General features: G+C 45.7%; 1 protein-coding gene across 1 annotated transcript; it reads right to left on the bottom strand.

Annotated features, from left to right (window-relative positions):
- Positions 1 to 1805: 1805 nt before the first annotated feature.
- ARL4D (ADP ribosylation factor like GTPase 4D) lies at positions 1806 to 5203 on the bottom strand. The gene is made up of 2 exons (XM_030220419.1): positions 5000 to 5203; positions 1806 to 3358 (listed from the first exon to the last, which is right to left on the bottom strand). Exon 2 carries the CDS (start codon positions 3161 to 3163, stop codon positions 2561 to 2563), a length of 603 nt encoding a protein of 200 aa, XP_030076279.1. The 5' UTR covers positions 3164 to 3358; positions 5000 to 5203; the 3' UTR covers positions 1806 to 2560.
- Between the last annotated feature and the right edge of the window lie 6490 nt (positions 5204 to 11693).

Raw genomic sequence — 11693 nt, forward strand, 5'->3', positions numbered from 1 at the left:
CAAGAAATGTATTAAGTTATGTCCAATAAAAAAAGGTATCATCTTATTTTGTTTGATTTCTATTGATACTTTTCGTAGGAATTTGTGTACCTCCACCCTCGGGGTGATTTGGCTTGCTAGGCCAAAAGGAGAACAGGTCAACCCATACACCATCCAAGGTCTTCCCTTCCCATTATCAAACTACCAGTTCTAGGAAGGAGGAACCACCAAGAAAATCCTGCATGACCTGATGAATAAAATGCCACAAATAGCAGCAGATTAAGAAACAGACCAGTTCTTATGCAAATAACCCTCAAACTATTCAAGTTTAAACCTTTTTGAAGTTTAAAGTCACAGTAGAAATGTGAAATAGGACAAAATAAATGTCTCCTTAACATTTTGAATTAATGTGAAGTTATGTTGAAAGAATAAACCTCAAGTGCTACTACTCCTCATCATTTCTATAGCGGTACTAGATGTCCTGTTAGCTGATCAGATCACTGCCTCCATTCCCCCCCCCCCCCACCCCACCATTTGTACATGAAGCTCCTACTTGATTTGCATTACCCAAACTTCTATGCCCCATCTACTCTTGCTTTCTTTTCTAGGAGGACACCAATAGATGTTAGAGCTCCCCACTTGGTCTCCTGGATATAGACTCCACTTCAAGCTTTCAGGCCTAATTAAGTGGGGTGGGGAAAGAGATTAAAAGGGTTTAGAAAAGCAGCTTCCCACCTGGTCTCCTCAGTGACCCACTGGATATATAGACTCCAAGCTTTCAGGTCTAATTAAGTGGGGGGGAGGGGGGTAGAAGAGATTAAAACGGTTTAGAAAAGCTTGGGTCAGGCATAGCTCAAGATATAAGCACCTCAACAGGTATGTTTCCTCCCCTATACCCCCTTCAAAGGGGCAGATATCCTGAGGTAAGGTTAGCTTAGCGGGGTTTAAAAAAGGTTTGGATAGCTTCCTAAAGGAAAAGTCCATAGACCATTATTAAAATGGACCTGGGGAAAATCCACTGCTTATTTGCAGCATAAAATGTCTTGTACCTTTTTGGGATCTTGCCAGGTAATTGTGGCTTGGATTGGCCACTGTTGGAAACAGGATGCTGGGCTTGATGGACCTTCGATTGGTCCCAGTATGGCAACACTTATGTACTTGGGATTCTGAGTGGAATATTGCTACTCTTTGGGGTTCTGCCAGGTACTTGTGACCTGGATTGGCCAATGTTGGAAACAGGATGCTGGGCTTGGACTTTCAGTCTGTCCCAGTATGGCAATACTTATGACTTTGAAGTGCAGTTAAAAAGGCCCTTCAGAGATGCAGAAAAGTGAACAGTCAAGCAAGGATGTCAGTTTTTTTTTGGCAAATTCTATTTTCAATTTAAAAGTAAACAGCAGCAAGCAACATTCTATATTTAATGGCCACAACCTTTTACTTAGACAAACTGTATTTGAGATCCACTGCTTAGTCCTAGGGTAAGCAGCAAAAACAAATCTAATTTTTTGAGTATCGTGCCAGGTACTTATGACCTGAGCTGGCCACGATACTGGGTTTGATGGACTGGCCCAATATGGCAGTGTTTATGTTCTTATCCTGCAGTACAAGGAACAGCAGAAGTAAATCATTAATTCCACCTATTTCCCTTGAGGGAGACAAGTTTGCACTATGCTGGATACGTCACACATCAGGGCAAGTTACATTCAGATTTATTACAGGACATCAAAAGTTATCTACTGTAGAGAAAAAGAACAGGATTTGCAACTATGGAAGACTCTTAAAGCAAGCAGAGCAATTAAAAAAAATTCTTTATTTAGGCATTCTGAAAAGTCAACCCCCCCCCCCCCCAAACAAAAAACAAACAAAAAAAAAAAAGAATACAAACACTTAGCATAGATAGGACCAGAACAGACCAAAATCTAACTAAGGTTTTTTTTTTATTTTCTAAGAAATAACTTAGGTGAACTTCTAAAACAAAAAACCCTGAACACGTGTTTGTAACTAGAGAAAAAGCCCCACCCTTTAAAAAAAGGGATGGGGGGGGCACAAACAGGAGCAATCCCTTGTACCTGCAAGAGTGATGACATTAGGAACGTCCAAGAAAAATCCAGAAACCTGGACAGCAACATTGTAATGAAATGTCTATTGTGACAGACCCTCAAGAGGTATTCAGTATTCAATCAAAATCCACAAAAACCCATGCCGATTTCCAGCCCGAGAGCCATCTTCCAACCCCCGCTTCTCTCATCTGGCCTTTTTGTATCGATACATCACAGTTTAGAGGCTGTGGAAGAAATTATAGCATTAAGAATCTGCTGAAACAGACTCTACACAGTCAGCACTTTTAACTACATACAGCCAAGAAAAAAATACCCCACTATGCAAAAGTTCATTATCTCAAACTAGGTCCAGAGTCCCACAAGTATGGGTTTCCTAGTATAGAAAAAGTCCAACTTTAAAATCTGTATCAGAAGTCTAAACACAAACCAAACTGTCCTTCACGTTTGGGGCCTTTAACAGATTCACTCACTTAGTCCCCTCTCTGCCTTGCTCTTTTCACGTCAGAATCACCAGGAGATGCTCATCGCTTTTTTTTGCTGTTTCGAACCATCTTCTTCCTCTTTATAACCATCTCATAGAGCTTCTCCAGGCCTTGGTGGAGCCCCAGGCCATCCGCTGCACTGCAGCCCTGAATGGCATTCAAGGTGGCAGAGCCAAGTTCATGGAGGGCCAGCAGCTTCTCCACTTCTGTCACGGACAAAGCCGTGGGCAGATCCTGCTTGTTGGCCAGTACCAGAACAGGCACACCTTGGTTCTCAGAAGTCCTAGTGATTTTATGGAGCTCGACCTTGGCCTCCTCCATGCGCTCAACCTCTGCCGAGTCCACCACAAACACCATCCCATCTGTCCGCCGCGTATATGACTTCCAGAGGGGCCTCAGCTTCTCTTGGCCTCCCACATCCCAGACTTGGAAGGTGATGACCCTCGAGTTCCCAACTGGCACCTTGATCTTTTCCATGTTGAAGCCCTTAGTTGGGACACTTTTCACAAATTCCTTAAATTTCAGTCTGTAGAGCAGAGAAGTCTTGCCAGCAGAGTCCAGCCCAATAACCACAACATGGAGAGTGGTGAACTGAGGCAAGAAGGAGGGATTGACAGCCATTTCAGTGAGGTGGTTCCCCATGGCACCAGATTTGCTCTGAACGTCTTTTCCAGTCCTGGGTCTTCGTCTGCTCTAAGAAATAGCTGCTGACAAACAAAAGTTGTCTGGAAGATGGGGGGAGGGGGGGCTCACTCAGTGACACAAGATGTTCACACCAACTTCAAAAGACATCGCAGGAACCAGAAGGTAACCTGGATCACCACATGCAGTTCTCATCTGTGAGGGAAAAAAAATAAAGACAATTAGGTAACATCTGGAGCAGAGTGACAAAAACGCAAACAGTTGGAGAAGATTAATGCCTGTGTGATCTCAAGATGCAAAATAAAACCAGAGTGGGGGAGGAAGAGAAGGAGGGTGTGATTATCCCAGTGGTTAGCTATTTAACACACGAGTTGGGGTCAACTCTCCGACCCTCAAACATTTCCAATTAAATGCACACATCGCTTTGGTGGAGGCTACGCTCTGCATTTTGTGCCTTAAAGCAGTCTTAGCTTTCTGAAATCTCTACTCACAGGGTTTGTTTGTTTTTTAAAAAGAATTATGAATGCTTAATTACAGGTTTTGAGCGTGTGTGTGTGTGTCCACAATATGTAGGAAGATTTTTTGGCACAAATGACCCTCCACCCATTCTGCAATCTCATCTACATTACTGTATTAGGGCCAAAACGTCCCCTTAACTACTGTATTCGTCACTCTGTACTGGTGACAATCTCAGCACAGGTCTGCAACTAGCCCCACATTCAGGGCTGGCGTTGGCAATTGCCCTGGGCCCCCACGTCACTAGGGGGCCCCCAAACCCACCTAAAGTTGAAAGAGGGACAATCTGCAACCAAGCTTTGGGGCCCCCTCTCTAGCATCTGCCCTGGGCCCCATTTAGTGCAGGAGGTTACTGGAGCTGTTTTTTCAGCTGGGCAAATAGTCCTGAAGTGCCAACTCACCGATCTGTGTAAGCAAAAGAATCTGACAATGTTAAGCCCTGTAGGGTTTTGTGTATTGCTTTGGAGGCTGAGAAGATAAAGCACATATCTAAATTTAGTCAAGTCTATTTTGCACCGAATTGAGGTCTAGCCTAGATCAGTTCAAATCAAACACTCTTTTAACACCTCCGAGAGATACAATTACCAGCTACAGACCTGAAACACAAAAGGAGTCCCAATCCAGTGCGGGATGCATTCATACCAGCAAAAAAAAAATAAATAAATATTGTATAAAAAACAAACCCATCCACCAGAAAATACAAGCTAGAAAGACAAAAAAGCCATAACACGTAATAACAATAGCTAATGAAAAATGCTGCTGTAAGTCGTCCAAATTTATGAGTGTATAAATCAAATCGGTCACTAGCGTACGGCTATTTGGTTACTACAAACATTACAAAAAATATTTCAGTAAACCTTTCAGCTCAGTTGTCTATATTTAGTTTATAAGGATAAATTAGCATACCTTACAAAAGACGACGTTCAGCTTAATATGCCAAAGAAAATTTAGAATATCACAAATATTTTTTTTAAAGTTTACAAAGTAAAAATCATATTATATTAACCCAGATAATCAAGTTAGTGCAAGTTCGCACTTAATGCAGAGTCAGACCAACAGAGGTATCAGCTACTACAATCCTGTTCGTTCGGCTGCAGGAATTATTTCTATACCGGTGATTAGGTACCGTAAAGGCGTTTGGAAACCAAACCAAGTCTTGAGTTTCTTGTTAATCTGACCGTAAAATATCCCCCTTTCACCAGCGCCTCAGCCTTTTAGCACGTAACCCCTACAATTCGGGCCCCCCTACTCTATGGGGTGGGAACCAGAAGAAATAAAAGAAAATCTGATGGGGGGGGGGGGGGAACCCCTGATATTTACCTCTTGCAAAACTGCTGCACCATCGAATATCAGTCCCGTATCCGCGCAGGGATTTCCACCCGCAGAGTCCTAGCTCAGAAACAAAACCAATCCACTCAGGGCAAAAGATGAGCTGAGACTAGAGAGCAGCACTGATTGAAGAACGAGTCTTAGGCTCAAACACTTAGATCCAGCCCCGTGACGTCCCCGCCCACTAGGCCCGCCCACTTTCCAGGGCAGCGTTCCAAATGAATGTGCACGCCCGTCCAGCTGATCTGGAGCAAACCTGCGTGCAATCAGATTAAGCTTTGGCGACGGAGGGGGAGGGGGGGCTTAATGTTTAAAAAGAAGGGCGATGTGTTTTGGAGTCTGGTTGATAGGCGCTAGATTTTTCTTTGTACGCTCCCGTGCAGTGCGCTTCTGATTGGGATCAGGCAATATTTAAACACACAATTGAAGCCAATTAAGCACAGCAGCTTGCAGGTATGCTAGACTAGAGAATAGACTTAGTGTTAGGTTGTTATTTACTTCTTTAATGTGTGTATTTTGTGTGCACACATATAGCGTTTGTGACATGTAGGTGTTGTTATTAAATCAGTCCGATTCTCCCAATAAGTGCCAATCAGAGTTGATCTCTAGGTCTTAGAAAGAGATTGTCTGCACCATCTGGTGGTGTGCTCTGAGAACTGCATCTCCAGTGGCTTCAAAGGGGGTTTTTTTCATGGAGTTCTTGCATTGTCCTGAAGAACTTTTCATGAAAAAAAATGTCGGACATATGTTTTCACAGATTTTTTTTTCCAATATTTGTGTGACGATGGATACCATTTGAACAAAAAATGTATGAATTTGTTCTTCAAACTTACAAAATAACCTAAAGATAACATTTCAAAGTATACAGTACAATGTCTCCATCTAGTGGCCAGACAGGACTCAACAAATATCGTGGTTTCATATTACATTATAAACTTTTCAGGTTCAGTGCAGTTTACATTTTAGGTGAGACAAAAGTAGACGGTGTTAGTGTGAGGTATGAGAAACGTTAGATACCATTGGTATAATGCCTGAGACTAAAAACATTAAAGGAAAGGATAATGGAAGGAAGTAGAAGTCATGATGGGTTATTATGAAGCAGTCTTTGGGAAAAGAAAAGTTTTTAGCCTCTTCCTGAAGTCGAGGTAGCTGTTTTCTGTTCTGATGGGAATAGGTAAAGAGTTCCATATTTTGACTCCGAGTACAGGAAATGGAGAGCTGAAAATCTTCACCATTTTCAAATGGTGATGCTGGCATTAGTTGTTGTATCAGTCTGTTAGACCATTAGTCAGCAGTTCTTCAGAGGTGAAGCCATGTAAGATTTGAAAAACTAAACAAGCAGCTTTGAACCGGCGTCTTTCTGCTATGGGAAGCCAGTGCAGTTTGTTTAGATGAGTTGACACACTAGTATATCTGTTCAATCTCTATGCCTTGCAGCTGTATTCTGTATGATTTGCAGTTTTGTCTGCTAGTGACACTTAATACCAAGAAATAGAATATTACAGTAGTCTAAGTGAGGTAGGACCAGGGCTTTTTTTGAGGGGGTACTTGGGGGTACTGAGTACTGGCACCTATTCCATTGTTTGCTAAAATTGACCCATGGTCCCCAAGTTTTAATGAAAGAGCTTAGGCTCTACACACAAATTCTGCCTTGTCCTACATTCTGTGACTGGTTGCAGGGGGCCTGGCTATTGTGGGGTGGGTCCCTCAGTGATCATCTCATTCTTGAAGGGTGGCCTGGCATTTGAGTACCGGCACCTTTTTCAGTAGAAAAAAGGAGTAACGGTGAGATGTGTACCTGAGACCTTTTATGTGAAGTCCACTGTAGTGTCCCCTAGGGTGCCCTACTGTTCTGTGGGATGTCTGTGTAGCCACTCTACTAAGAATGCTGCCCCTCATATGTCTCAATGGCTTGTTTTTGTGTGTTTTTCCCTTGGACTCCCCCCCCCCCCCCCCGAAAAGAAAAATGCAGTGAGCACAAAACATCTTAAAATGTCTAGGAAAGGGAGGAGTCACGTGATGCGTTGAGGGAGTAGGACGTGAGTCCCTGCTCTCCGAGGCCCAACGCCCGATATCGTCAAATAACTAAGGATTTCACCTCGCCCCGGAACAAACTGAAGGCACGAAACATCAGTTAACTGGGTGATGGATAAATTTATGGAGAAATCAGCCAAAATTATGCCGGCGCGCGGAGCAAAGAAAGATAAAGAACTGTTGAAGGCAGTTGGCCCGGATGTGGACTCGCCACAGAGACACGGCGGGCCGCCTTTCTCGGAGGCGCAAGTAGCGCAATTATCGCAACTGAATGCGGCAGTAGTCCAAGCATTGGAACCCAGATTAGAAAAAATATCGACACAAATCGCAAATTTTGAAACCCGATTGGAGGAGGAGTCGCGCCGGATCGGAGACCTAGAACATAGGGTGTCCGAGATGGAGGACGCGAACCCCCCAACACAACAGCAGATCCGCCAGCTACAGACCACAGTGACAACGCTTACAGATAAGGTGGATGAACTAGAGAACAGAGGTAGGCGCAGTAATCTGCGGTTGATTGGCCTACCTGAGTCGATCGGGGACTCTGTGCTGGCAACAGCTGTGGAACAATGGCTGAAAACAGAGTTCGCTCTGTCGGACCATGCGGGCGGCCTGTGTCTGGAGAGGGTGCATCGCGTAGGCCGAAAGCAAGATGGCCGCCAGGCCCCGCGCGCGGTGATCCTGAAAGTGCACAATTACCTGCATAAACAAGAGATATTGAACGGGTACCGCATAAAGCGAGATGACACAAAATATGAGGGACATCAGATCAGAATTTTTCAGGACTACTCAGCCGCCCTTCAGGAACGCCGGAAGAAATTCACGCCGCTGTGTCGCCGGCTTCACGTGCTACAGACAAGATTTATGCTGATATATCCAGCAGTACTTAAGATCCGTCATGAGAGTCGCTGGAAAACGTTTGATTCAGCAGAAGCGGCGCACGCATTCATCACGGAGTTAGAACAGCGCCCGGCAGATCAGAACGAACAGAGGAGGGAAGCCTGAACTTTCTTCAAGGTCTGCATTCTTTAAGGGGCGAAGGCTGAAAGTTTTGCACATTCTAGGGCGGGGAGGCCTCGGGCATGGAAGGGGCTCCTCTTAGAGTAATAGACTGGATGCATAGGGTTCAGGAATTAGGATGGTTGATAGGGGCAGGGGGGAATAAGGGGAAGTTAGGGGAGGGGGGTTGGTCAAAAGAGGGATACACACAGGAGCTACATGCACACTATAGAGTTTTTGATAGAGGTAGGCCGCCCATGTTTTGGGTTGTGGGAGACACAGTGGGGAGAGCAGGGGCGAATACGGATAGCCTCCTGGGTAGGGCTGGGTGCTCAGGAGACATAGGCTGGCAGAACATCACAGGTACCCTATCACTGACCCATTCCTGCTCAGAATAATGTTCGCATAATCTCCTGGAATGTGGGAGGGATATCCTCCCCAATCAAGAGAACAAAAATTTTAACAGCTTTACACAGACATGGGGCGGGGATAGCTTGCCTCCAGGAGACCAGATTGTCCCAAGAGGAACACGAGAAACTGAACCGACATTGGGTAGGAGAAGTGTTTTGCTCACCAGCCACGGGAAGGAGAGGAGGAGTAGCGATATTAATCCATAAATCACTAATGTGTTCAGCTAAACGAGTTTAGAGATGCCGAGGGGAGACTAGTGGGGATAAAGATCAACTTACAGGGGAGAGAGATGTTAGTGGTGTCAGCTTATGGCCCCAATACAACAGCCACAGGCTTCTTTGCAGAGGTCTTGGCGAAATGCAGGGGACACAACACACTTCCCTTGATCCTAGCTGGGGACATGAACCAAGTCATGGATGCGGCCCTGGACCGCTCCAAATCCCAACAAACACAACCTGCGGCTCCACCTTCCATATTAGGAACATTTTGTCATGAGATGGGACTGGTAGATCCCTGGAGAATATTACACGGAGAAGAGAGGGATTACACACATACATCCAGGGTCCATCGGACACAGTCCAGAATCGATTATGTTCTTATGTCGCAGACTGAGTTCTCCAGGGTTACAAATGCCACTATAGGCCCAGAGGAAATCTCAGATCACTCTTTAATCTGGGTGGATCTAGAACCAGCCCCCTTTTTTCAACAATCCCCGGGGTGGAGGTTTCCGGCATATTTGTTCACGTCCAATGACTTCAAAAAGTATTTACAACAGAAGTGGGAGGAATTTACCACACATAATCGAGAACATCAGGAAGACGGGGTCTTGTTTTGGTCCACGGCGAAGGCCGTGCTCAGGGGGGAGACCATAGCTTATGTCAGCAAGAGGAACCGACAAATTGCCCGGAGAATAATTATATTGGAGAAACAGCTTAGAGAGGCGAGGCGAGTGTATGCCGGGGCACCGACACGGACAAACTATGACACACTTATGTCTACCAGAGTGGCGCTCAATAGCCTTCTGCATGAGCGGATAATGAGGTCACTCCTGTACAAAAAATACAAACTACACAAATTTGGAGACAAAGCGGGAGGGATGGTAGCTAGACTAGTGAAGGGCACACGCAAACCGCATCACATCACAGCACTCCGCTCTAAAGCTGGAGGAATAACACGTGACCCCAAGGAGATTGCAGACAATTTTTATCAGCACTTTGCAAAATTATATAAAGGGAAACAAGAGCACGTAGGGACCCGGGAGACCATACAAGGATATTTGAAAGGGGCGGGACTAAAGAAAATTTCCACGGACCAAGCAGCCCTCCTTGGTGCCCCGGTGTCAGCCAAAGAATTACAAAAGGCGATAAGCTCACTGAAACTATATTCAGCTCCAGGGCCTGATGGCCTCTCAGGAGAGTTTTACAAATTGCTGAACACACAGATTGTAGGGCCCCTGACTGAATACTTGAACACAGTGGTAGAAATGGGACATTTCCCTCCACACGCAAACACAGCACTCATAAGTTTGATCCCCAAAAAAGACAGAGACCAACTGAACCCGGGATCCTACAGACCTATCTCCCTGATTAATGTGGAGGTCAAGCTCTTATCACGCATCTTGGCAGAAAGATTGGCGCCCCTGATGCCCCGTCTTATCCATGAAGATCAGATAGGCTTTGTCCGGGGGCGTCAGTCGGTCCTGAATACACGCAAATTGATCCTGGCATTATTGGCCAATTCCCCTCCAGGCACACAGAAAATGGTGGTCAGTTTAGACGCAGAACGTGCATTTGACCAGGTAGAGTGGCCATTCCTGTTTGAGACACTTAAAGACATAGGGCTACACGGGTGGTTTGTTAATGCGATAGAGACACTCTATGCGAGCCCACAAGCAATGCTCCGAGTCAACGGACTCAGAACTCCAGGATTCGACATCGGGAGAGGCACTCGTCAAGGCTGCTCTTTGTCCCCACTGCTTTTTCTTTTAACGTTGGAACCCCTTTTAGTAAAGATTAGAGCACAACGCAGGATAGCAGGGATAGAGATTGGCAAGAGAGAGTTGAAAGTACTGGCATACGCGGATGATGTCGTAGTACTTCTGAGTGACCCACAGGCTTCACTAGAGTGCCTCCTGCACACCATTAAAGAATATGGAGATCTTTCAGGCTATTCCCTTAATAAATCTAAGTCTAAGGCCATAGCATTAGACGACACACTACAATCAGGCTGGAGAGGGGAATTCCCATTACATTGGGCGGCAGGTCATTTGAGATATTTGGGGGTGGTCATCCCTAGGGACCTGGAGACACTGTATGAGGCAAACGTAAGACCCTTACTGACCAAAACTAGACATCTGCTGAGGCTGTGGGGAGCCTGCCCCTTATCGCTCTCGGGCCGCATAGGATTGTTTAATATGATGATAGCCCCTAAGTGGCTGTATCTGTTCCAGATGCTGCCCCTATACATGAAGAGGAGGGAAGAGAGGGCTTTACATCGTGCGGTGCAGACCTTTCTGTGGAATGGGAAGAGACCCAGGCTCCCAATTCATATACTCCAGAAGCCGAGGCCACAGGGGGGGATGGGATTGCTCAACATAAGATATATCACCATAGCAAGCGCAATGAGACACATTAGGGACTGGCTAGTGGGAACAGACGATTTTTCAGTGATAGAACTGGAAAAGACAATGGCCCCTACGGTGCATCTGGGATGGAGATTACATGCCCCGGGAGGAGGGTTAAACACAGGAGAGGGCCAAAACCCTTTGATTGAAGCAGCAAGAGCAGCCTGGAAATGGCTATGCAAACGACACAGATTTGATTGGCGGGCCACCCCTTTCTTGCCACTGCATCAAAATCCGGATTTCCCAGAAGGCTCCTCGTCGGTGGCATTCCGTCGATGGAGAGAGCTGGGGATCCAGTACATATACCAGTTGGTGACAGACGAAGGGAAATCGAGATCGTTCGCAGACCTACAACAGGAGTTTGGACTCACAGAGAGGGACCGTTTTGCCTATCTTCAGATGAGTCATTATGTCGCAGCTCTGGGATGGATTAATTTGAGTGAAGACGTCCAGGACATGCTGAATTCGGCACTGACATTGGGAGCCCAGAACGCAGTACCGCTTAAATACCATCACAGATTTCTGCAAGACACGGCTGAAGACATAGATTTTCAGGCAAGGGCACAGAGTTGGGCCAAAGATCTAACACCAGAAGTGACAGCAGAGCTTCTGCAGAAA

This window comes from Microcaecilia unicolor, chromosome 12 (genome assembly GCF_901765095.1).
Source record: "Microcaecilia unicolor chromosome 12, aMicUni1.1, whole genome shotgun sequence".
NCBI classification, from domain to species: domain Eukaryota; kingdom Metazoa; phylum Chordata; class Amphibia; order Gymnophiona; family Siphonopidae; genus Microcaecilia; species Microcaecilia unicolor.